Raw genomic sequence first — 27,623 nt, forward strand, 5'->3', positions numbered from 1 at the left:
TTAAAATCTAGTGTGAAGATGCAGGAGAAGTGTTTCCCTCTTGTTTAGGGTCAAATGAAGTAATGCGGGTACAAGAGACAAGCTGGGGGCAGAAACTTAGCTCTCTGAAATTGCTGAAACACTATGGAAATAAATGGAGATGTACAATTTACCCCAGCTGCAGCCTGCTCTTCATGGTCATGTAGAAGGAGAAAAAAACATAAAAACATAAATCAAGCCACACAGATAAGAGGTTAGCTTATTGAATACAACTGAGGTATGGCAATTTGGACTTCTTGCACTTAATCTCACCGAGATATATTACTAATAATCTTCCTTAATTTTCAATATCATGAAATTGGTTTTAGATAGATGTAAAATCCTGAATGACAATGGGCTGAAGCAGAAGAGAAGAAAAACTAGTGAATGAGACAAAAAGGTTTAAGAAAACTCATTGCTTCTTTTGCTATCTCTATACTGTTAGCAAGAATTTTGTAGTTATTCTATTTGTTCTGATGTTTTCTTCTCATGAAGCCTACCCAGATACTTTAGAAAGGATGAGACCTCAGCTCTATTTGCTAATGTTAAGACAAATTGTCAATGAAATGGAAGGCATAGGGAAACCACCATCCACCAAATGAAGCATCTTGAAAGTAGGTTGGTGGCCCAATGAGATAGAAAAGGGGTCTGAAATCAGCTGCTTCCTTGGAAAGAGTGTCTCTTTGCCCTGGATCCTTCCAGAGGATCTAAGAAAATGTGAATGTGGGAAAGTTCTGCTGAAAACCTGTCTGAATTTGGGATATAGGAAAGGCCAGGGATCCTCAGGACTCTGCAGCTGACCTGAGCCAAAGGTTTCCGCTTCAGCCATTGTGGCCACTGAGAACATCATGGTCCAGTGCCCAGAACTGTCTCTGGCCCTGCTTTAAATGACCGGAATGGGCACAGCCACCATGCTTGAGCTCTGGGCTGTGGTCAGTGTGTGACTGAGCAGAGAGCATACAAAGGCACCACGAGGTGTGTGTGGATGCTGATTATTTTGAGGTGAGTTTTAAGCCCCACAGCCTGTGAACTTTTCATCTGGATGAATAATGGCCACACATTCACCAAGCTGCCTGCAGAAAAAGCAAGGGGCAATTTGCAGCTTGCTCCCTGCAAGGCTTTTCCCACCGGTTTTGCCCTTTGGGGTGTGTTTGCTTTCTTGGTGAATGTGGTGTATTCCTAATACATTCCTACACTAGTCTTCTCAAATACAATCCAAATGGTGTCTTTCTACGTATATTTTTATGGAAAAGGTGTTTGATACATGTTTCAAGTTACGCAATAATACAGTACAAAACAATAATTAACAATAAGTTTGCAGCAGCAAAATGATTTGGCTAAAGAAAAATATGTTTTTCTGGAGTCACTCTGATTTTGATCTAAGTTAATTCATGAATGTAGTACCCTTTAATCCAACTGGAAGTAAAAAAACAATAACACCTGAATTGATTGCAGCTGGGTAAAATGTTAGTATTTCTTCATTATCCAGTAATGGAAGGAATTAAAAAGCAAACATGGAGCACATAGCAGAAAATTATGCAAGAACAGCAATAAGTGGCAAAGTAAAGCAACAATAACCAGCTGCAGAATAACAGCATGCCAAGTGATGCAACAAGTCTTCATGATTAACTGGGCAGGTTGCTAACTGGATGGTTAATTAGTGCAACCTCTCATTTAAGCACCCATTCATGTCAGATTTTTCACAGCATTCTGTGCTGCATAATCCTGTTGAAGCTGTGAAAAGCAACAGGTGTTCAGTCTGTGTATGGTTAGCATATTAATCAGACCTGAGGAAAAAAAACACAGCTGTCAAGGGCTTCAGTCCAAATAAATCCCAGTTATAGGACTGAAGCTATTATACATATGCATAATTCATCACCACTCAATTCAAAATCTCTATGGCAGCAAAGTCGTTTTTTGTTGTTGTTGTTGTTGTTGTTTTTAAGTTTTCATTGTCATTTTATTTTAAATTGAGCATCGGCCAAAAAGGTCTGTACCATTATAAGACTTGCTCTCCATTAGGAAACTGTAGAATCATAGAATGGCTTAGGTTGGAAGGGGCCTTAAAAATCATCAATCTCTGACCCCCCTGCTGGAAACATTTGAGTTTATTTAGAATAGGTCAATTTATTCACTTTTATTCAAGCTCTAAGTAGTTTGATTTACTTGCATACAGCATCTCAACTTAATTACTGAAAAAACATCCTCAAATACTGTTTGGCCTAATTTGAAGTGCTATGGCAAAAACAGCATAGATCACGAAACACAAGAATCGTTAAACTTCTCAGCGGTTGGCAGAGAACCTTCACTAGTGTCAAGCATGGAGTTGGGCAGCTTGTTCCAAAAATGGGAATTTATACTGAGCAACCTTTAAAATGAGACACAAATGCAAGTGCTAGGGGCAGGAATGCAGAAGTAGGGGAAGAGTGCAATGGAATGAAAAGGGAAAGGAACGGGGAAACAGGGAAGCAAAGGACACGATGCCATGGTCGGAGGATTGAGGAAAAGAGGAATAACTAAAAGGAAGAGGAAGTAATCGTGAAAGCTACTGGAAGCATGCTGATCGTGTCTCATGCAGAGAAGAGTGCAGTGACACTCAGACCCAGTGTGTCTTTGGGTCTTTGGCTTACCTGAGGGAACTGGGCAGCAGGACAGAGAGCTGGGCTCGGGGCATGGCATGCCCTCAGGCAGAGCAAGGAGTGGTCGGGGGCCCCGTGCCCCATGCTGGCACTCTGTGTGCATTTCCAACCCGAAGCCCACGCACGCAAACAAGGGAGCAGGTGGCTTTTCCTGCTAAGGACTTGGGAATCAGGAATCAGGCCAAAAAGAGAATTAAAAGGGAGGGAGAAAAGCTGGTACTGATTTTTCTTTTCTTTGTCTGTCTCATGATGCTTGAGCTGTAGGATTTTTTGATACTGCTGAAGTAACGCAGATTGTAGTGTTTCCTGAGATGGTTGGTATCCACTTAATTCACATTTCATTCATGTACGTATTGACATTTTGCACACTTCCTTGGTGCCTAACAGTGAACATATTAAGATTAAGCAATGTTTCTAAGTGTATTAGGAATGAAAATAGTTTTGTGTGTTCTTTTCAACAAGGTCCATGATATAAAAACCCTTGAGCAAGAAACTTTGTACATTTAATAACAGCTTAATCCATTCTCTCCAAATGGTTTAGAGGGAGGCAAATAGAGATAATTCAACAAATTCTACATATATTCAGGAGCTAGCAATCTAAGCACAGAGAATAAAAGCCATGTGTGCTCCTTGCACTTTTGCTGCACCCAGCAAAGAAGGGCACCTGGGTCCATCACGTTGCCCAGGTGGCACTCAGTGGTGCTGCAGCTATGCTGAGTGGTGGGGAGGTTTCCTGCCCAGTGGAGATGCTGGGAGGTGCTGGGGATGGACCCTTTGGCTGGACTGCCAGCTGGTTCCTTGACAGTGGGGGTGGAGGGCTATGCTGCCCTGCTGGATGAGTGTCTTCTGAGAAATAAGTTAATTCTCCCAGAACTAGTCTGAGTGTCTCTGCCCAGTGTCTCCCCACACCACGTGCACCTAAGGGTGTAGTTCTAGCCATAGCCGTAGGGATAGCTCAGACCATGACAGCAAACTTGGTGTCAACGCAAGGGTTGGTGGAAAGCAACTGTAAGTGAGGGAATGAAGCAGACATTCCACTATATCATCTAAGCCATTATTTAAATCAAATTTCAATTGTAGCCCCAATCTGCCCTTTTTACTATTGTATTTAAAATATTCATTTTGGATGCTCACACTTCTCAAATATAAAGTGATTTCTCTCTCTTCTTTACTTTTAACCACTGGGAGAGAAAAGAAGAAGAGAAAGTATTGAGAGTGCTAATATAAGGAAAAAAGCACTAAAAAATATCATTAATTTAGCTTTAGTAATTTGTGTTTATATCCAGAACTAATGGATGTGTGCCACAAATTGTCCTTTGTGCCTTCCTTTCATACACTGAAAATGAGAACAAAATATTTTTCTGTTTCAAAAGATAAGCCCATTCCTATTCATGGAAATCTGAGATCTCCTTGTGATGGATGCCATGGGACACAATACTTCTGGTGCAGCAGAGGCCAGGGAAGATTTGCAGAGCTGAATAACTGCCTTTTCTGTTAGGTCTCGTCCAGCCCCTGCACTAAATGAGGCAGGGATCCTGTGGAAAAATCTCCCAAGCCATCCAGTAACTATTGACTGCACACAGAGGCGGGCAGGACTGGGGCTGTGCAAGTACAAACTCATGTTTCCTTGTGTTCAGTGCTTACTCTGCAGTGAGGCTGAGTGTGGAAGCCTTTCCCTGTAAGAATATCTGTGGCTGGTGGTCAGAAGTCTCCTTTTATGGATGCTCATTTTCCTCGGAAGTTGACTTATTTGCCACAAAATGCATACACAGAGATGCACAGGCATGCACTCACCTATTTCATCTGTAAAGCGATGCAGTGCTTCATCCTTAACCTGCTGAATTTGGGCTCCTACACTGCATTTCTTTTCCCTTGCCAAAGCACCAGTCTTTGCTGTTGAGGTGGATTATGTAAGAGGATCACACATAGAGGAGGGTTTTGTTTCCACTGAGGAAGGAGTACACAGGGGACCTGCAATTATGAGGATCGAAAATATAAACCTCTTAGGCAGGAATGCACAGGAGATCAGTGGCATTCCTGCAGCCCAGGGAAAAGCCTGCGGTAAAAGCAGGGAAAATGCTCTAAAGCTGCTGAATCAGAGGAAAAAACCCTCCTGCTTTTTGTTTTGCTTAGCTTGTTTACCAGGACACCATGGAGGTACAAATGGGATGGAAAGCAGTGCTATTTAACTCAGCTGGGGTGTTCATGCTGAAGCCTTTTTTTTTTGTCAATATTTCGATGTTTTCTGTGCTGAATGTTTTAGCAGGCACAGTCAAATACTCCCAGATTATAGACAGAGTTAGGAGAGGGAAAACTGTCAAGAGAGAATAGTTTTCCTTTTGTTTCTTTATGAATTTTAGAAAATAGTACAACAAATATCTGGTGAGAAAGCCTTAAAATATAGCCTTCATTAATCTGCCTAAGTAATAGATTTTCCTGTCTGGAAGTCTTCCTGCTTACATATCACTTTCTGAATAGCAATTACTGACAAACAAATGCCACATTGTAGCTGTGCTTCCATTGCAGCAATAATAAAGTTGATTTTTACTCTGTCTGCTGCTCAGTGATAACTTCCAGAAGTTTTTTTTTCAGCTACTGCTGTTCTGGTTTGGCAGAAGACTGTGTGCCCACATGTCTTGGGAGAAAGCACACATTTATTTAGGAGAAAAAAAAGACAACTGTATCCAGCAAGTGCAACTGGTAAAGTAACAAAAAGAGAAATTTATTGTGATTTCAGTGTATAATACCTTGTAAGCACATTTCAACACCCTGTGCCAATCACACTATATATCAAAGAATGCATACATTTTTAGCTTAAAGTATCTTCTTATTATTTTTTATGATGATCTAGTGCACTGTAGGATCAGTACAGAGTCAACAAGGAAACACAGTACCTACATCATATCAAACACAGTACCTACATCATATCAAAGTTAAGAAAATGGTAACAGTATTCAAATACATTACCAGAAAATCTTACAAAGAATAAAATTCACATCTGTACAGGGGAACAAAAGAGGTTTGTGTAGTACTGAGGTCCTTTCATGCAAGATAAAGTACATACAGAAGGAAAGTTCCTTTGTTGATCTTACTGCAATATATAGAGTTCTACAGTGAGTTGAAACCAAAATAAGACTGGGCATATACACTTTGAAATTTAACACAAACTCTTTTTATGTTAATTATGTAAAGCATGAAAATATTTATCCTATTTTTAACTGACAAGGGGTCATATATTTCTGAATGTCTGAATTTTGAAGCTGGAATTTGCTCCAGTTTGTTCTCACATTACCAACCTGATACATGTACCCTCTAGAAATCCCCAGAAAAAATAAATCAACCACCAGCAGCGAAGACACATTCATTGTATTTAACTTAAAAGGTCATGTTTTAAATGTGGGTGCAGGTGCTGATGTTTACACATAAAATTGGTGCTTGCATGCCTGGATGTTGACTTTAACAGTAAATATAGAACTGGAAACTCAAGTTTGCTTATAACTTTTCTGTGTATAATCAGTGATTTTGAATACAGATATTATTTCTACAATTAATGTCATGTTTACTATCATAGCGTTGTTCTTATTTAGAGATCTACTGCACATAGATCATCAGTAAAAGGCACTTGCATAAGATGAAATCTCAGCTCCACTGAAAGTGACTCCAAAATTCTGACTTCAACAGGGCCAAAATTTCTTTTTTTTATGTTTAGAAGCTAAACTTACTAGCTTGCTGCACTGCACTCTTTTGCATAATGTATTTCACATTTCTGCCCTTGAGGATTAGTGGAGACTTGATTATCAAGACTGATCCAGCCACATTGGTTCTGACAAATTTTCGATTATCTTGCAAAACAGCAAAAGCATCACGCATTACAAATAGATTCCATTTTCTGTACATGCTCAGCCTCTCTACTGGGAGTTCACTGTAAACTTCTTTAGATTTCCAGTGAGTTCTGATAAATAAGCAAGTTCAAAGTGATCATTATTATGGTTCATCCATCCATTTTAATTTCTTTTGCTATCTGCTCATTCAGATAAAAGCATCACTAATTATCATGGCCACTTTAGGAATAAATATTGTTTCTACAATGGATCAGCATGGGAATGTCTAATTTATATGCCCTTGTTTCACCAAGCCCAATGTAAAAAAATAATAGCTAGAAAAAAAGATAGCATCAATAAATATACTTTTTAAATCTAGAAATTATTTCCAACCAATTTATAAGTGTGTAGATCCATTTTAATGCCTAAAATATTATAATGACAGTAATATATATCAATATATATTTAAACTACAAAGAAATTAAGTCTTAACCTAAACATTCTGAAGATATTCTAAGCAACACTACACTATAAAGCAGACTGTTCTGTGGCTTATATCTCAGAGTGTGGTATGTAACATAACTTATTATTAATGTTTTACTATTAACCTTAGCCAAAAAGTACTTACAAAATAAAGACAATTTTAGAAATGACTAAACTAACACTAGCACAACACAGAAAAAGAAATTTTAGCAATGAAGGTACATGGCTGTACATGTCAGTGTAGCTAACATGTTTGCAGTTGGAAAAGCAGGTGAGCAAGATGTACTCTGATGCCCACTTTTGATTTCCTGTTTTCACAACAGGATGTTATCCCCAAAGGAAGCATCTTTTCAGGATGCTGTCATACCCAGAGTGGCAGTCTCTGGAGTTTATCAAAATGGAGCTAGACTAAAACTTGTTCACAGGGTTTGTTGTCCTTTGTATCCTTCATTGACCTGAATTGGCCTCTTTGGGCACAGCTAATTAAGGAATTGTTTTTACATGGATTGTCAACAGTGTAGAATTGAAGTGGAAGACGGTAACTTCAGTTTCAGTTCATATTCCCAAATTTGAATTGCTCTCATAAATGGCAATACAAATATCTTACAAAGTAACTGAGAACAAAACCCTGAAATTATAAAAACACTAACCAAATATTGTGCATTTAGAAGAGCATAAGCAATTAACTTATAATCATCTTTAATGACTTCTCTTGCTTGACAAGTAGGAAGTCCAAAATAGATTTTGGTCTTCAATGAAGCTATTACTCTCACAGAATTCTGCATTAGTCATTATCATAGATGCAATCTGAAATGGAAATAGAATGCAGAAAGATTAGCATTTAGTACTTTGACTCAAGGATAAAATTACTTGTAATTTAATATATTATTGTAATGATTGAAATATTCAACATACCTTCACCAATGTCATCATAAATCTCTCCATCGCTGTGTTAGAAAAAGAGAAAAATAATGTATTTTAAGTTGAAACATCAGATATTACTATCTGCCTACAGATATGAAAAGCTGTAGCCGTGTGGTAAAAACTCACTGTCATATAATTCATTCGCTAATTAGGAAAGTGCTACCTTTATGGTAACAAAACAGCATCGAGCAAGAAGGTAAAGCCAGAAGAGTTTCAGCAAAGGGCAAGGCTGGATTTCTTTCTAAAGTGAAAGGCTTGCTTTGTTAAAGGATTTTTTAGACTAGGTTTTAAAATAGCTATTCTAACAAGCTCACAGCAACTGTTCCATTAAGAATGAAAGACTGAATGATTTTTTAAAAATCAAAATTGGGAAAGATAATTGAAAAAAAAACAGTATAGATCTGAAATGCTTATTTGTTTCTGTATTTGGATATGTCGTAATGATCTTGGAAAAGCAGATTTTTGGATAATGAATTTACATAACTTCTGTATATGATAATTGTTCTCTGAGTAGGAATTTCCAAAATATGTCACTCAAACACTTGAACAGTCGCCTGGAAGCCAATAAGACTATTTATATATGTAAGTTAAGCCCATGTGTAAGTGTTTGCAGGCCTGAATTCTAAAATTGACATCTGATTTAATATTTAGAGATCTAACACAAAGCACATTGAAGGAAATGGAGAGGCTCTGTCTGACGAAGATTTTGGATTAGAACCACAAAATTATTCTCAACAACACTGAGCCAAATCTGCTCAACCCCAATAAGATTGAAATAAAAATAAGCCTAATGAAAAATTGGTCCACTTTAGTTAGACGTTTGGAATTGGCATCAGTGCATTTAATCACATTAATGTTGGCTTTAATAATAGATTACAGTCCTGATAATGCTTAATTTGTGCCATTTTGCATGGTTTAAAACGAGAATCTATGGTTAAGCAATGAGGAATGAGGTCTTGGATTATTTCCAGCTTAGATGTATGTGACTAATTCTTGAGAAATCAAAACTCCATAAAAGTATCTCGATTTATAGCCCTGGAATGACATATTGAAATAATCAAATTTCACATTTATTTAACAAACAGTTCAGAATGAAGCAGAGCATTAAAATAATTTTTTAAAAAAGATAACTTTGTACTTACTTCTGAACTAAATTGCTTCTCAGAACATAGCCATCTATAAAATTGAAATATACATGTATGTAAGTTAAATTTAAACATTCATGATATTTGATCTCTTTCTAGTACTTGTGAAATGCCATTTTCTCTTAATTATTTCGGATAGGAAGACATATAGATGTATTAAAGTTTACAATGGATATGTACTTATATTAGTTTTAATTGTTTAATTGCTCTTATCTACTTGTTTAGTGTAACATGGGTCTCCTACAGAGACAAAAATGTCTTTTAAGATATATACACCAGATAATATATATTAACTGTGATTGTTTAAAATGTTTTAACTGTTTCAAACTGATAAAAAGTCTTTGTGTAAAAATCTGAAAATATCTTAGAATAGCTATTCAGTAGTGATTTAATCTATTATTGTGTTAAATTGCAGTTGAAATCTCTTAAAACTGCACAAATTCTTCTTTAGCATATTTAACCTCCTGAAAAAAATTATTTGCCTTCTTTGGTAAAAGACATCAACTGAAATACTTCTCAATTGCTATAACATATATAAGCAAAGAGAAAGCCGTAACAGTAATTACATATTTAATGTAAACATTTAGTATTTTATACATATTTATACATTTTATACATATTTATACATATACATATTTATACATATTTATACATTTTATACATATTTAATGTAAACATTTAGTATTTTGTACAAAATTAGAATAGTTTTGAAGAAGAAATGTCATGTTCTGTTTGATTTGAAATGACTGTAAAAGTTTAGCCATTTTATTCCTTAGGAGGCTTAAACGGTCATGCTAAAATTATGCTTTTTTAGTAATCCATCCAGTGCCATATTCATTGGTTTTAGAATAAATGTATTAGCTTTAGTTGTAAAGTTTCTTTGCATTCACGGAGATGCTGCTGCTCTGTGCACTGAGAGGAATCACTGCATGGTACAAAAGTATCGGTTTTCTGCTAGTATGTCTGATGGTCATCCTGCACGTCAGTGTATATGAATCTTAGGATCTTACTGTTTTACTTAAAGAAATGATTTCCTCCTTCACATGAAATCTTCTGATACATAAGACATAAAAGTATCTTTCTTTTTTAATCTAATAACGTACAGGAATGTCCAGATAAAGAATCATTATCTACTTTTTTCTAACTGAAATTTCCCTCCACAAAATTGCTGTTACAAGATCCCCTACTTTACTGGCAAGACTAATATCCCAAATAATACTGCAAATAATAATAACTAATTCTTACACACACCTTTTCTCCTTAAAGAAACAGTGTATAACTAATTTTAACTTTGTGTATTTCAAATCAAAATAGTTAGATATTGCTATAAATCTCAAATATGTAATATTTTTTCCCCAGAATGTGCTGTTTAATTGCCAGTGTTACACAAAATAGTATAAATAAGCAGTTTCTCTTGTGAAAGCCTTAATACCTTAAAAACACTAAATTGTTCAGGAAAACTTCTGTCTTGTGCTAGAGCTGAAGTTTGCCTGAAAAGCATCACTTTTGCATAGTAGTATTTCATTTGACACTAATCTGCTTTAGCTTCCATTTACTACTTAACAGTTGTGGGAATACATACAGAGTGAAAAATAACCTCAGTAGCCCTCTATATAAGCCTTTGTGTTAGCTAATGCCTCTGTGAGTTCAAAAACACTTTTAAATTAATCATTGATCCACAATGCGTTGTCTCTAAGAAGGTTAGCAATTAAGGAAGTTACGAGTTTCCTTTTTTTGAATGGTATCTGAAACTTATAATCATTACAGATATCCTTTGAGAAAATGATAAAATTTCTTGTGGCTAAGAAAACAGAAAACTGTTATATGAATTTCAGATTAGATTGCAGCATGTAAGAGGAAATAGTTGCTTAACTTTCCTGTATTTATATCTTCACTGTCATGAAGATGTGATATTTACATAAATTCTCCTAAAACTTTTGCCTATTAAAAATGTTAAAAAGCATGTAATCTGCCATACTTCAAAGAACCCAGTGCTGTGTATTTTCAGTCACCTATATATTGTTCAAGTGTACAGGCACAAAGCTGTAGAGGGGCTTTGTATGTTAAAGACCAAATTGAAGAAGTAACAAAACCATCTATAAAAGTTAATTTTCAGTCTATCTGGGCTTCAAAAGGTAAAACTATACTCTTAAGATACGAGGATACTCCAACTAGAGCAAGTAACCACAACTCTGTAAAGTAGGACTCAAATTTTACTAATTAATGTGAAAATTGACAGAAATCTTTACGGAAGTTTTCACGGAGGATGTTTTATTTGTTATGCTCTTTTATGCATAGCAAAGCAGTATCTTCTGTCACTATCTGAAAAGCTTTGAAGATTACGTGAGGAAAACAGACAACATGAACTAATTTCTACTTTGCTATTATCTTGCTTCAAAAATGTGGCATTGACAACCCCAATTTGGGAAGTAGCTGCACTAAAGCAATCCATATTTTGAAAAACATATGTGTTGTTATGCAAGAAATTCTTCCTCACCCTGTCGGCCTGCCAGGAAGAAGGCTATACTCCAGTTTGTAACAGACGAGTACAGAGAAATAAATAGAAAGTAGCCGAATCCTCATCAGAAGCATAAAGCATTGGACTGTCATCTACATAGGTTAATATTAAAAGGTAAAGGTGAGAGGAAGGATGCAGCCACTTTGAACATAATCTATTCTGTGAAATTATTATGAGGTGATTTGAAAAGCACTGTAACATAAGCACATGAAGAAATTGAAACCAAGAGTAGATGGTCCAGATTTCTCCAAAAAATGCAAAAACTTCTGCCAATGCATACTCCCTCCAAGGGTTTCAAAGAAACACTGAGAGGCCTTGTGCAGCTCCCAAAACAGGCAGGGATGCCAACAAGGACATATGCCTTGGATCAGCTGGGGCCCAGCAGGGGAAGACTCCTCAGCAGTTTTCCTTCCCTGCCTGCTGAAGAGATTAAATTCCAGCTCTGAGAATCCAAAGTAAGAATACCACCATCAATCTTCCCTCGGCTGAAATCAATGGGCAATAGTTCCAAGAGGTGCAGCAAGGATTTTACTATTTTACCTGGTTTAGTGGGGTATTGTTGCTATAATCTTTTTAGAAAATGGAGGGAGGAGGAAGTAGTAAAAACATCTGCTTATCTTAGCTGATGCAAAGTGTTTTCTCTCACATTTTATATCTCTTGGCTATTAAAGTTCTACTTTTTCTAAGCTCTGATACTCTTAACACTCTTGAGGACCTACTGTAAGTAGTAAAAATAGTATGATAACCACAATATACTTCTTGTCAACCACCAGACAAACATGCTCTACTCTAGTATGACAAGAAATAGGTATTTTTTTCATGTCCTGACTCAAGTTATATATTCTCAGACAATTTAATTTATAGCACATGCATTCTGTACTACAGCTAGTTAGTAAAACTTACATTTTCCTTCTTCATTCCTGCACAGCACCTTGGTATCATCTGTACTTTGTATAATTTCAAGAGTCTCTCCTGGTTTAATCTGCAAGTCTTTAGATCCCCACTTTCTTTGGGGCAAATCCTGGACAGTGGTGGTAGAGTAAAGAACTTTGATTTCACCTTCAAACTGTAAAAAAAGTAAAATAAATAAAAAGATGCCAGATAAAAAACATGAATGTAAATCTTATGATCATGCATTTTTATAGCAATATATTCTCATTTATTACTAGATTCTTGAAAGTTAGGCAAATAAATGTTTATGCACTTACAAATGTTTAGATCACTTTTTTTTAGAACTAGTAGTACTTTACCTGTTGAAGGCAAACCAACAGATTGTTTACAAAGTAGAAAACACATATCAGAGAATACCATATTAATATTTTATTTTTTACATTTTATGTGAAGAAAACTTACCTTGAACTTTTTTCTGAACTCTTTTTCTTCTCGTTCCATCATTTTAAGCTTTTGTGGATACTTTTCATCTGATTTGCCTTTTCCAAGGCTCACAGATTTTGGTAAACTAAAACAAGAGGTTACAAATGAAATAAAATTGGTAACACATCTGAGGTATTAACAGCCTTTGTGGTAATTCTAAAGAAAATGCATTTCCCTTTGTGTGTCTTTAGTATGTTTCTAGAAAAATAACATGGATAGTACAATGCAGATTTGATTACTGAAGAAATAAAAAATTGAGATTGTCTTTCTGGCTTTTCTTTTCTGAGTTCTGATGTTAATGCATCTATTACAGCGGTGACTATGGAGAATATTTCGAAGTATCTAGCTAGCACAGCTGTGAGAACTTTCCATTTACCAAAATGGTTTAAATAAACAATACTCATCACTTTAGAATGTTTAAGCAAGGGACAATTTTTGTGAAGTCTAGGTAAATTTGTGCAATAGGATAAATAACACATGCCCCACTGAGGAGGTAGCTGGAGCATCTTAGTCCTTCGTAAATAAATTAATCCTTTGCATTCACCATGAGAATTTGCTGCTCAAGGGAATCTGCATTACATTTCAAGTTATTTTCCACCCTCCCCCCCCCCACATTCCTGATATGTTGATTTGTGCCACTGTTCATGGAAAGGTTTCACTTCCTAACTGCCTCTCCTGATGCTATACCTGGAAATTTAAACTTGGAGTTCTGAATTACAGTTTGTTTCACTGATAGTGAATGTATACCTGTAAAGTAATTAAGATTTAAGGTGGATAATGTCCAGTTTTTATTCTCCAGACTAGATTACTGTAATGCAATCTGTGTGTAATTCTACCTGAGAGAAATCAGTGATAGCAGAATATGACACGTTGCAGTCAGCTCTACAAATGCTTATGACACATCTGTGCTCCAGAGATGGCTGTGCATTCAGGGATAAAAGTACAGGGATAAAAGTTTTCCAAGCTGAACTTTACACTTCCAGATGTGTTTCATACTGATAACACTAAACACTGTCTCCTTTTCTTATAAAATACTGTAGCAGCTGAGATCAAGTATAGTACTTATCTTAGCAGTCTCCAGATTGTAATAGGAAGAGATCTGCATGCAGAGAACCTACAATTAAGGGTCTTTATGTCACACATTCATTTATACCTCTTGTTCATCCGGAGCTAAATTTGTTGAAATTCAAAATATTATTATTTATTCTGCACTCTAATGCCATTATTATTTCAATCTGTAACAGAGGCCATTGCCAGCAGCAGAGTTATGACAGCTACGGAACCTGGTGGCACCAAATAAAGCATACAATCCACCTCTAGTAAATAGTTTGAAAATATATCAGTGTACTAAAGATTTCTAATCAGAATAGTAATTCCCATTTTCACTTGCTTGAATTCAGGCGGTGGAGGAGGGAAGTCTGAGGAATCTACGTCATCATAAACATCACTGTCTCCACAATCTGAAACAATAATATTTAAACAGATTCAAAATTATTATGCAATCCATGAGTAGTTGTGTTACAATTTATAATAGTACAGGTAAGCTGACAAGAAACTGAGCAGTAGTTGCTCCTTTTCTGTAGTAACTGTGGGCCCTCTGTTTTGCACAACCTGCTGTGCAAAACATACATAAGCAGCCCTTTCCAGAATAAGACTCTTTATTAATAATAATAGGTATTCACTGATATTTTAATCTTCTTAAGCTGGAACAAGTTTTAGCACATGTTGGCTAATGCAATAGCCTTTAATCTTCATTTTAATTAGTCTATTTCCCACTGTGTTGCATCAAAGTATATTTTTAGGATTTTATTTTAATATACACTGGACCGCTTCTATCATACTTTGGTCAGTGCAACATTGCCTATAAGTGCATATATAAATCACACATACATTAGTTTTCAGGCCACCCTGTAGTGCCAAAGTAGTGGAAAAGACTTTTACCGCCAGAATATACTTTGAATCACATCCAGAGTATTTGTAGAAAGGAGAGGCAATTATCCAACTTATCAAATCCATGGCTTGAAAAAGTCACAGTGAGAGATAAAAAGTTTAGAATTCAGTTCAGGCATCAGCCTCCAAACTTGTGAGAGTTCACTATTTATTTCATGGCTGAGCTGATATTTATGAGTGTATGTTATCTTACAACAACACTGCAACTGATAAAAATAACAACAAGCATCTCTCTAGGCTTTTGCAGTCTCTCATTAAGAGCTACTTTCTGAGTGTGTCTATTCACACTTAATGTTAAATGAAAAAAATAATTGGAAGTCTCCAATAGAAGCATCCTGACTTCTTTAAAAATACATTGTTTTCTAGGAAGCTTGCACTGCATCAGTACTTCCTCATCTGTAGCCAAATCAGACACAACATTTGAAATTTGTTTGCTAGAACTGGATAAGTAATGGGAAATCCTGTTTCCTTCCTTGGATGTGTTTTTGTGACTAGCACGATACAGAGTAATATATGCAGAAAAAAAAATTAGTAATCAATATGGGGACAAAACAATAGAATATTAATTACCTTTTCCAAACTGCTTTGTTGAAGAAGACCTGCTGGGGGAAAAAAAAAATAACCATTAAATATTTACATCACATTAATTAGCGTTTCACATCATTTACAACACTTTCAACAGAAGGGCTCCAAGTAATGTCCAGGCATTTTTAAGAGCTGCTGACACTAACAATTGTCGAGGACCAAATGTTTTTTACCACTGAAAACTAGTTTAGAAGTAAATGAGAAAAGATGGTAGCAAAAACATTAGTTGCTGACCTAGCCACTAAGCAAGTTGGGAAGTGGATAATCCTTGCATTTTTCTACATGACATAAGATTCCTAAAATCTTGGTTGGTGGAACTAGATTTACCAGTTTATGTCATTTATATTGTACTGGTGAACAACATACATTTCAGTAGAGGACAGAATAATTTTTCATCATCAGAGTGGAAGAGATGATGCATTATTTGGGCATTTTTAAAAAAGTATATATTTTTTGTTATATTTTAGTTATTAGGCTCATGCAACAAATATAGCATGTAAGCATACTAATTACATTGTGAAGATGAGAAGAAAGGAGATCAATGTTTTTTGCAGAAAAAACATCCTGATTTGCAATTTGATGCATGATTCATTAGGTTGCTGTGAGAACATGTTAGTAGCATGTGATCAATGCTTTATTAGGATTAGTTAATTTGCACTGTGATTTCCTAGCAGACTCTTACAACAAATCTCCATTATCTTCTGCCCCATTGACTTTGGTTGTTTTTTCTCGTACACTTTTCTTTTTGTCATCTTTGACCTTTAGCTTCTTCAAGATTCCCCAGGACCAGATATCATTCTTATCTTCATCCTGTGATACAGACCTTTGGAGTATGCATGCAATTATCACGATGTAAAATGTAACATTCCTTTCAAAAGCTCCCGTTTAAGATCTTTATTGATGCACACAGTTCTCATTAATGACAACGCTGTATATACCAAAAAGTGAGGACACTTAATTGTCTAAAATGCCGAAGTATGTATTTTAGGTCTTCCATAGATATAGAGATATATTTATAGTTATAGATACTCATCTACCCAATTTCTGATTTTGTGCTGTTATGTAGCAAGCTAGCTCATTTTTATGTTGTTTTCATTTCAGAGCTGTTTGGTCTATTTGGTGATTTTAATGATTGCAGCTTCTTTTGCTGACACACCAGAGTTAATTATAAAATGAAACTTCTCCTAAAGACCAAAGAACATTTTATTTTTTAGTTTCGTCTATTACCTGATGTATACTTACTTGCTGAAAAGCCCAACTGCTGCTAATTAGTATGTCAAATTTTAATAAAATCAAAACCACAATTTAAACACAAATATTTAAATGATATAAAAACATACCTAGGAACAGCATCTGTGTCATCAACTCCATCATAAATTTCTTGATCAGAAGGAGGAGGTGGGAACATCTCTTTAAGAGATCAGAGAGTAAATTAATGTATTTATATTTAATGCTGCCAAACATGGTACTGATTACTGGCCTCAGTGTGTCAGATGTCTGTGCAAAGCCCGTGCAATATCCTCATAAATTGAGTTTTTCTGTAAATCTGCAGAGCCTAGTTTTTAAAATAGCAGTTGAGACGTATCCCAGTTGGGCATGCCACCCACAGCACTTAAACATGGCACTGCCACTAACAAGAGCACGAATACTGAAAACAAATTAATTTACACTGTAGCTGATGAAATTCTCAACAGTTGCTTTTGTCCCATTTGCTATGATGTCTTCGTGTGTGTGCGTGTCATGATAGATGTCAGACCAGCGCTTCTAGCAGATGACACCTTGTGTTCATCCACGGGAGTTACAGGCGAGTGCAATGCCAGCTCCCCATTTTGGCCGCAGCTCTGACCTCTGAGCCCCACCTCCTTCAGTGCAGGGCTAGCTCAGTTTCCATACCCAGTTCCAGCCACTGCTCAGAGTTCTTAGTGAAATCTGTACTTATCTGGCAGCAGCTTCATTCAGGACTGCCAAGGGATGCTTCTCCCATGACTAGTACCTAAACTCTAAGCTGAGAAGATGAGCTGTGCTCTTGTGATCAACAGAGAATGCTACATAAATATATGTGTTACCAAAGAGAAAACTGATTTGAATATGTGTTTTTGACAGCGTGGAACCACTGCAGATATATCAGTTAGGACTCCAGGGTATTGCTGGAACTGAAATTCGCCTTAAATTTGCCATCAAAATGCAACTTTAATTGGTAATATCACTGTTTCAGAACTGGCTTTATCCTGCACAAAATCTTTAGGTCACATTAATTGTCTTCTAGTTACATCTTCCCTGTTTTGCAAGGTCATTTACCTTTTCATAAAAATATCTTAATGGTCTGTAATCTAGCATGCTTCCAATTCACAGTATGTGAAGACAAATTCATTTTCATCCAAGTTCGCACAGGTGTGTAAGAAAGTGAATTTGGCCACCACAGTTCCCTGTTTGTTGTTTGTTAGCTAATGCATAGCATGATTATGGGTAATTACTGCATTATTTGGAAGCTGCAGAGGCCTGGATCTGAAGGTAAGCAGCATACAGAAAAAAACTTCCCCCAAAAGCACATGTAGAAACTTACTTCCAGCTCCATTTCGACCACCACTCTGGCTGAAAACAAAAACAAAAACAAAAACAAAAAAACAGATGTTTTAGAGAAAAACACTTATTCTTTGGGGGGAAAAAAAAAACAACACACCATGATCACCTGTTGCTTTAATAGTTCTTAGTTCTAAACCTTTTGGCTGCGGCACTTGTTTGTATTACTGGCTGAGCGCTATGCATTCTGTGCTGAAAGCTCAGGCGCAGGCTTGCACGTACTACAGGGGCTGCAACTCAGTGTGCCACTTCTGTTTTTCTGTCTGCCTTCACTCACTGACTTCATACAGTCAAAAAGTAGGTGCACTCTCAGTAATGCTAAAGAAAGTATGTCATCTAATTCACGAGTGAATTAGCTCTTAGATGAGGAGAGATTAACTTTTAGTAGAGTTAGGTAAAACAATTTAGGAAAATTTGCTCTGTTTTTATCCTTGGAAATAGTTCATTACAAAACAGATGGAACAGTATTTTAGAGTATTATTCACAATAATTCAGAGTGGAATAAGAGAGAGCTATCAACAAACACTTTAGTTAATATAAAAGGGAAAGGGACACAGCATTTTGTAAGTGAACTTCAGAGGGAAATTTGCATAAATGTAAGCAGATATTTGAAGCCATATAGGCGCACATTTCCATATCTACAGAACACTTAAATCTAATTGTTATTAATTGATACTATTGGAAATTTATGGCATTTTCACTTAATTTCAGGGAGATGCAAACCACTGTTGAGAGCCATTAACTAATTATATATTTAGAAAGTATTTTCTATTGCAGTTGATATCATTAAACTAAAGAACAAAATATAGTTAATGATCACATGATAATTTGAGTTGGAAGGGATCTCGGGATGTCATGTAGTTGAACTGGATGGAAATTATATTATAACCTGACTGAACATAGGAGAGTGCATCCACACCCGTCAGATTCACCCCTTATGAGGCAATTTTCATGGGATTAAATGGTAAGCCAACAAACTTATTGCTCAACTGTCTTTTAATAGGTGATGCTTTAAACCTCTGACTGCATGTTTCTAGAATTTCAAGGATTCCGTATTAGCATGATGTTCTAACAGTAATTGAAAAGAACCTGATAGGCTCATAGTAACTGAGATTAATGCCAGGTCAAAGTCTTATTTAAACTTATACATCAAAGTGAGAATTTTGTTAAACTCTTGTGCCAAGAACTTCTTAAATACAGCAGCCCTAGTCATTTATTAATTTTGGAATATTAATAATACTCCTGATAATGAAATAATACTATTTGGTAAAGAGGCTTTTTTTAGTGTGGCATACTTACAGTGGTTTAAAAACATGTTGATGCATTTCAGACCTTCCAACAATTCATGCTCATGAACTGAACAGAATGCTATTAATCACTAGAGAAGATAAAAGTGTCAAAATACAACTTAAAGGATTTAATGAATATGAGCCATTCATTCAGCCATCCAGTGTTGCATATTATTTCAATATGCAAAAGTGTAAGTATTCTTGTTTGCTTTTGAATTTGAGGAATTTTCCTATATCACTTGCTTTGAGGTGGTTAATTGTAATGCTTGACATAGCGAAATGGATTGGCTAGAGAAATTTCTGTGATGGAAGTACCTAACACTTAGAGTATCTAAGCCCCAGAATAACTCAAATAACTCTTCTGACTACCATTACTATGACATGAGACCAATGAGCATTGAAGGAAATTGATACTGAGCAACCTGCATAAATATCAGATGCAAAACCATATTAGTTACCTAAAGAATGCCAGCCCAAAGGCAGATCTTCAAAGTGCTGCTTTTGGAGCTCATGAAGCAGTTCTAGCAGCTGAGGATCATTTGTGACCCAACCAGACAGCTGCGGTCATTTTATTCCAGCAAGGTCTCTAAGCTAAGGTGCTGGGAAGCACTAAAACTAGATGTAATAACTGAGTGTTGCATGATGGTAGTCCTGTGCGCTGAAATCCTCAATGCTTGCACACAGACCTCTGATCTGAATTCCATTTTATGTGATTCTGCACATCAGGACACGTGTTGGAGAATGAACACTGGTTTGCTTCTTCATGTGACAGAGACTCATATTAAGGCCAGGTAACAGAGCTACTACCTTCATGTTGGGTTATGTGATAGCTCCAGCTCTATCACAAGATCATAAATATATTACCTTACCAGGAAATCTGATATCAGCTGGAGATGGCCATTTCCTATCTGTAGATCTCTTTGACATTAAAAGCACGGTGCACTGAATGAAGTAGAGAGGCTGCGATGTAGCACTGCATTGCAAATGCATTGGGGACTGTTTCATTGCGGAACTTGATCTAGGGGAATGTGCCCCTGCTCATGACAGAGAAATTGGAACTAGGTTATCATTAAAGGTTCTGTTGTACAATTCTATATTTCTCACCAAGCCAAAAAAATATAGTTCGTACCTCTATCAGGGAATTTGAGAGGTGTCATTTTTCTTAAAAAAAAAAAAAAAAAAAAAGGAAGAGAGGTAGTAAGGTTTATCATTTGAGAGCAATGCAGGCGATAAAAAATTCCCCAGCACCGTGAGTGCTTCTGGAGTCTTTTATTCTTACACGTTAGAAAAGGCAGTATATGACTTCAAGAAACAGAGCAAGGAATGAGAGGGAGGGGATCAAATTGCAAATCCTGCACGTTTTATGTTTTGTTCCTTTAGAGTTGTGATGATACAGTATGGACAGCATGGATTCCTCCTGAGGATGAGTGCTTATAGATACTGAACCACAGAGTCCATTCTTATTCTTCTGACTAGTTCAGAATGAATAGCTTGGTGACATGTTTTTGATACAAATAATTGTTTTTGATCTATGAAAAGTTTCTACTTTGTAGTTGTAAAACTTCTCCTGTTCAGGCTGGCTGAGATGAATCATCAATTCCCTTTAATGTGTTCCTTATACATACCTGCTAGTACTGTCCTGCTCTCCAACATCATCATATACTTCTTGGTCAATCTCTGGTTGTTTCACAACAGCTTGTTGCTTTGTTTTTAAAGAATCATAATCAATTTCCACTACAGTTGTTTTAATGTATCCATCTAAATAAATGAAACCATGTTAATTACAGAGTTTTAAAGCCTGCAGTAAAAAGAGGATTTTAAAAGAAGATTCAGAATCACTGATCACATTATATTGAATCATCTTTGAAAACATCCAGAGAAATGTGTCATTCTATCTGCCTACATATGTACAAATCCCAGATCCATCTCAGCCCTCCTCAGCTTGTGTCAAATTAACATCATCTTTGCTTCTTGGCTACGGCTGAAGAATTTCTTGTTTCCAGGAAGGTTCCAGGAAGCAGAGCTGGTACAAGATCCCTGTCAGCTGACCCTGGGACCACTGTGTGCCATCTTTTGGCATACTTTAGGACAGTCCATGACAAAGATTCTGACAGGATATAAGGAAGGACAGACACTTTTGTTTTGCATGGATTGTGCTTTGGGTTGGTAGACACCCTGGAGTTGTATAGCCATCCTCCTCTCTGTGGAATTTCACTAGAGAACTGATTATATTCCCGAGTGCACTGTCCCAACTCTCTTGTCCTCTCCTCGTGTAGCAAATATTTCTTTAATGTCTTCTAATACCCAATACTACAAAGTGCTCAATTGGAGTTCTCCAGTTGTACATTTGTGAACTCATACTGAACTTGTCATTTTAGTCTCCTCAAAATTCAAAGCAGTGCTTTTAGTAACTGTCACTGATTTTAATGACTTCCATTGATTTTATGGATCATCTTTTAATGTCTTTGCTACACCTCAGGAGCCAGATCACCAGTCCTTCATCACAGTCATGGATCCACTGCATTTGTTAATATAAGTAAAGAAACATCTTAGATTTCAGAAAAAAAACAAACAAACAAAATCAATGAGAAAAAAAAAATGCTTAAAAAAAGATCTTCTATTCCCTGCTTCTAATTTAGGTACATCCATTTTATTTCTCATAGAATGTTTTGAAAAAGCCAACATCATTACTTGTACAGAGCCAAATTCTGATGTTAATTTGAAGGATGATATTGAATTACCTCCCAACAGGTCCTTGAAGATCCCAGTGTATTTCTAGAATAGTTTCTTAACTTATTGTAGTGCCTGTTAATAACATATTAGGTTATACAATAACTTGCTACTGTGAACTGAGCCCTGCACACCTGGTAAGGACAGCAGGGTTCGTGGTAGTAATTATTGCTTTGGTGGCCAGTGACTCAGCCTTGTTAAGGTGACTCTTGGTGAAATGCTGCACGTGCACACATGTTCCCTGTCCTACACTGAAAACATTCAGGAGCACAGTGAAGAAGCAGAACTTACAACATCCTTTTATCCTGCCCAGCCACTTTCCTTCTGGGTTGTCTGTGAGACGAATGATTTCAATTTGATCCCCCTGCTTGACAGTCAGTTCATTCTTCCCTCCCTTGCTGTCAACACAAGCTCGTGCCTGATGAAGGACTTGGATGGGTCCTGTTAACTGTGGAGAAGTCACAGATGTGGAAAAATAGAGTTCTTTCCCAAACATTCACACAAAAGATAAAATAACTATCATGATGATTACTTCTTTCATTGAGATTTAAAATACTCTAGATAAATACAAAGACGTCACCTCTACTTCCAACTTATGAACCATTCAGTTAAAACTGGCTATTAAAAGAGAAGGCAAATACACGGCAATACAGCACCTGAAGCACAAAAATAGAAGACTAAAACCAACAGGCTAACCTGCAGAGCTGTTTCTCACAGAACAGATTTGTATTTGATTCTACCAGGCCACTCCACATAGTTCCGGTACTAGAACTACTCATATGAATAAATTGTCAGTGGGATTTTAAAAAGTCTTCCACATAATGTTATGCACATAAAATTATGCTTTATAAGTGATCCTACAAGCACCTCAAAGAGGTGATCACGCAGTTTGGTAGAATTCCGGAGTCTCTTTGTGAGGTCTCTAGTGTGGGTTGAGGGGAAACTTGCTTGGATTTTAACTTCTGTGGCTTTACCATATCAGTTGTCTTGCAGAAGGATTTGGCTGTTAACAACTATAAACTGTCGTAGGAATATCTATCCCTAAATAAAGTAGACTTGTGGCTAACCCCCTGACAAACATCAGCTAAGCCACTATTAACTATTAATATTTTCCTTTAATATTTTCCTTTAATATTTACTTTTCAGCTCACATCTGCCTTTCCTCACCAGTCCAAGGCCATGATGTGGGAAAATCACCATGGCTTTACTGTGTACAGAGCATAATAAAAAGGGAGGAAAATAAATCTACCCACAGTGTACAATGAAACCAAAAGGAACACAGTGAGAACATCACAAACAGGTATCAATTAAAAGAAAATGACTGGCAGTTTTGTAAACTGTGGAAGCATGCTGACCACCAGCTACATAAAACTGATAGAGAGCAGAAAGAACTACGTCATAGCTCAGATCCTAGGCTCTGACACTGACTGTAGCTCCCATACAGATGTATTATGCTCCCTTGCAGCCCATTTAGGCTGGAAGTCCCTTTGGGCTGGAGACCAAGGCAAGGGCAATGTGATGCCATTTAATGCTGAAATCTCTTAGAGGCTCTATATAGTTGTATCCAGCTTGAGTTAAGCAAACAATATGAAGTACATGGTCCCCAGTTTCCACTTTTCTAAAGGGCTTTTGGTGCTATTCAGCAAAGGAAACTTATTTTAAACTAAAAAGTGAAGAGAAATGCTTTTAAGGCTTTTTTCTTTTCATGAATAGAACATAAGGGAATGTAATGAAAACACTGAAAAAACATCTTTGTCCTCAGTACAGAGTCTGAAATCAGGCATACGCCTAACATAAAAGGGTAGATGAAAATTTTACTCAGGATTTATCCAGGTGCTTGACCTACCTAGCATAACAAATAGACTTCTCAACTGTCTGCAAAACTATTTTGAACTCAGCAATGCTAATTAATGAATCTTAGATGTCTTTGCCCAGTTTACAAAACAAAGTGCTTACTTTGAACTTCTTCCTTATTTCCTGCTCTTTCTTTTCTTTTTCCTTTTGTTCTTTCTTTTCCTGGTCCATTCTTTTCTTTTCTTCCTTTTCCGACTTCTTCTCTTTTTCCCTTGATGTTCTAGAATTAGCAATGAAGCAAATCTCAATAGAGGTTTCTTACCCAACAATTACACATGACAGGAGACTACTTCTCCCACTAAAACTAAATATACAAATTCTAAACCCAAATGTGGTTGCAAAAAGATAGAAGCAGCAGACCTCTCTCTTATACCACACACATAATTTAAAGCAGCTGTTTTCGAAAGGACAATATACCAGAAAGGAAGGCTGGCTTTGCATGTGCACATCCAAACATCTCTGAGCTAATTTTGGTAAGCAAGCTTGGAAACCAGTAGCAATATAGATGCCAAATACATACCCAGGCTCTCAGTGGTTCACAAAGCCTGAACTGAAGCCTGAACTATCAGTGTAATGCTGTTTTAAACCTAACTGAAAGATATTGCAGTGGTTTACATAAAATGCACTGCATTGAAAGTGTGCCTAATACACCAGGGTACATTGTCTGCCACGCCTTGCATGCTAGATGGTACTAAGATGTGGGGATGTAAGTAGGACAATAGTTACAGCTTTGCAGGTTGCTGCCAGAAGACTGGCTGGAAGAGCTATGCTCTGCAGACCCTATGGAACCAACTAAGTGAGGTTCCCTCTTCTCCCTTTATCAACACTTCTGCTGAATCTGAGTGCTCAAATTAAAATAAATAAATAAATCTATAAATAAAATACAGATTGAATGAGGAGTACTTGTCTTGGCTATATTGCTTTAAGATTATCTACCTTCAAAGGGAATTCAACAAGAAATTACTGCTATTATGATTACCCAAGTCATTCTACTTCTGAAACAATATTTTGGTGTAGGAACTTTAGAATCTTATTTATTGCAAAGGAATTAGAGTGTTTATTTACATCTTAGCCTACAATGAATCCCATATATTCAGCCGTTAGTGCGGTGAGACACTCCTTAAAATGAAGGGCTAAAGGGTGAGCGCAGCTCTGATTCCAGATCTACAGAACTGCCACGGGTCTTGGGCCATGAGTTGTAAATCCAGCCACTCACACAAATTCATTTATGTACATTTGTATACAAAGCAAGAACAACCACAACAAAAGAATCTCTCTGGGACCATAATGCTGAGGGGGCTGAACTTACATTTGCTCCTAAGCTGTAATTCCAAGTAGTGATTCATACTTGTTCATTAGATCAGAAATCAGACTCTTCTGCTATCAAGCTCACAGTAATCACATGGTTTTATTAAAGGATTTTTTTCCACCCCAGGGCATATGAGATATAAGTTGGAAACAACCTGTGAACAATCTGACTTTCTCTAAGTGAAATGGATGACTCCAATAACGCTTGACAGCTACTGCTCTGGAATCACACTATTGTGCCAGATGAAGCATCTTTTCTAGGAAGCTTTTGGTAATAAAGATACAATAGGCTACAGGGTTTTAAATTGATACCTGACGTCATTTATGTCCTCATACATCTCTCCATCACTTCCTTGGTCCTGTAAGACAAAAACCATTTTCAGTGGCTTATATACATTTGGCAAGAAGAAAATGCACCTGTTACATGAACTTCACACAGACTGTATAAAAAAATTTACAGCAAGACGTAAATTCAGATCTTCTCAATCAAGTTACTACATTTTCAGACCCATTCTTTTTTTCCCCCCTGACTTTGTATTTATGACATCACAACTATGAAGCCCTGGGTTGTTACATCACAGTAGTGCAATGCTTCATCAGAAGTGGATGTTTTAATTGCAATGGTAGTCCTGGAAAGCCTTTATCTGCACTGATTATTGCAGTGCCATGATGAAAGTGCCACAGATAGTAGCAGTAATCAATATTCCAGTTTGGAATGCTAGAGATCTAAACGGAAGTCAGATTAGGGTCCCATAACCTGTTCGGTACTTGCAAACATCAAGACAAACCTGTACTTAACTTATGCAAGTCATTTATTACTAGGATAGGACAGGGCCCTTGTTTCTGGGAAAGTTCAATGAAATAGGTTTTAAAAAAAAAACAACCTATTTTTTTGTTAAAAAATAAAAAACAAGTACTGGTGTCTAGCCTGATTTGATAATTAGCTCCAGGTTGCTCTGCTTACACAGTTTTACTTATGTCCTTCATAAGTACTTCTACAGTTTATTGTCAATATGCTGGATTCATTCCACAATTCATTTTCTAATTAATTGGAAATCACTTGCACTAAAAAGGATAAATTTATCAGGGAGAATAACACTTACCCCATCTTTATTTCCAGGACCTGTTTAACCAACAATAAAAAACAGGATTAATTTTCTGTTGTACGCAAGAAATTCAGTCTAGTGTTAACTCTTTACAGACTGCTAAAACACCAGTGGTATTAACTGGAAATAAATGTAGGTGTTTGCTTTCAGTGAGGATCTGAGAGTGGAAAAACAGAGGTTTTCAAGGTATTTTTCCAGTACATTGTAAAGTAGAGATACCTGGCATAAACACTTTACTTCATCTGCTGTTTTCTAAAAAATAACATATTTCACCACGTACTTTTAAAAGTGAAAAATTTGTTTTCAAGATTCTTCAGTGACACTGACAAACTTACCTATGCTACCTTTATACAAAAATGTCTACTTATACAAGAAAAACACCATTAAAAAAGACAAATCAGTCCACAAACAACTTGCTTGCACCAGCCCTGCAGCTGGATAGGGGGACCAAAGGTTTTTCTGTTAAGCCAATGTCTGCCCTGGGCTGCAGGAGAAGGAAGTCTGAATCTGCTGCTTCCTCGTCCCTGCACAGGTAGGTTAGGTAAGCAAAGGGCTTGGGCTCAGATGCAGCTCCAGAGCCCACACTGCTGTACAGTGGGGATGGCCACCATACTAAAAGACACATACTGTGCCTGGCACAGACTGGTGCCTCCAGATGAGAGATCAGAAGGCAGACTGAAATTCTTTGTGCTGCAGTCTGCTTGCTTCTCTGGCTGCTCCTGGTACAACATAGCCACTCACTGCATCTTACAGAAGGCAGATCACAAAGAAACACTAACAGCACAATCAAGATATTATTATTTTCTTAACCAAGTATAAAACAATGCCTGTTTTACCAGAGCATGCAGCTTCAGCTCTGAAAGAACAGTATTCATTTGGGTTCAGATTTTAAAATCTGCTAATTTGCAGTCCCAGTATATTTAACACAACAACAAAATAAAAATAGAGGGAGTAGGGAAAGAGAGCGGAAGAGAGATATTTAAAGCAGTTCGTGAGAGTATGTAATATTAATTATAAAACAGCTATTAAGAGAAAAACTTCTTCACCCATAAAACTGCAGTACCAGCAAAATCAGTTACATGAATCACTCACAAATACATTAAGATACAATATGCTTATGCTTCTCTTATAATTACAATATACTTACAGCTTCATATAGCTGTCATTAACTAAAACTTACCCATCCTACTCTGTAAAAGAAATTCAACATCATCATAATTTTCTTCAGTGTCTGGGTTTCTGTAAATAAGAAAAAGGGAACATGTGAAAGCTATGAAGTTGTTTTTATGGTTGCATTTT

At 36.6% G+C, this 27,623-nt stretch overlaps 1 protein-coding gene across 6 annotated transcripts in view; it reads right to left on the reverse strand.

The window, feature by feature from the left end:
* Positions 5,359–27,623, reverse strand: part of FYB1 (FYN binding protein 1) — a 64,758-nt gene continuing 42,493 nt past the window's right edge. For 3 of the 6 annotated variants that reach the window (XM_021380747.1, XM_021380745.1, XM_021380748.1), the window contains exons 4-19: positions 27,505–27,563; positions 26,322–26,341; positions 25,531–25,577; positions 24,013–24,130; positions 22,348–22,504; positions 20,952–21,084; positions 18,021–18,049; positions 16,798–16,867; positions 16,140–16,280; positions 15,443–15,474; positions 14,313–14,382; positions 12,902–13,007; positions 12,452–12,614; positions 9,028–9,061; positions 7,877–7,908; positions 5,359–7,768 (exon numbers count right to left, since the gene is read on the reverse strand). In XM_021380747.1, the coding sequence (XP_021236422.1) occupies positions 7,746–7,768; positions 7,877–7,908; positions 9,028–9,061; positions 12,452–12,614; positions 12,902–13,007; positions 14,313–14,382; positions 15,443–15,474; positions 16,140–16,280; positions 16,798–16,867; positions 18,021–18,049; positions 20,952–21,084; positions 22,348–22,504; positions 24,013–24,130; positions 25,531–25,577; positions 26,322–26,341; positions 27,505–27,563 (1,234 nt within the window). In that variant the 3' untranslated portion in view covers positions 5,359–7,745. The remainder of the gene's footprint in view (positions 7,769–7,876; positions 7,909–9,027; positions 9,062–12,451; positions 12,615–12,901; positions 13,008–14,312; positions 14,383–15,442; positions 15,475–16,139; positions 16,281–16,797; positions 16,868–18,020; positions 18,050–20,951; positions 21,085–22,347; positions 22,505–24,012; positions 24,131–25,530; positions 25,578–26,321; positions 26,342–27,504; positions 27,564–27,623) is intronic. The other 3 variants (XM_021380746.1, XM_021380749.1, XM_021380750.1) reach the window with 3 other exon arrangements.

Source organism: Numida meleagris, chromosome Z (genome assembly GCF_002078875.1).
Source record: "Numida meleagris isolate 19003 breed g44 Domestic line chromosome Z, NumMel1.0, whole genome shotgun sequence".
NCBI classification, from domain to species: Eukaryota; Metazoa; Chordata; class Aves; order Galliformes; family Numididae; genus Numida; species Numida meleagris.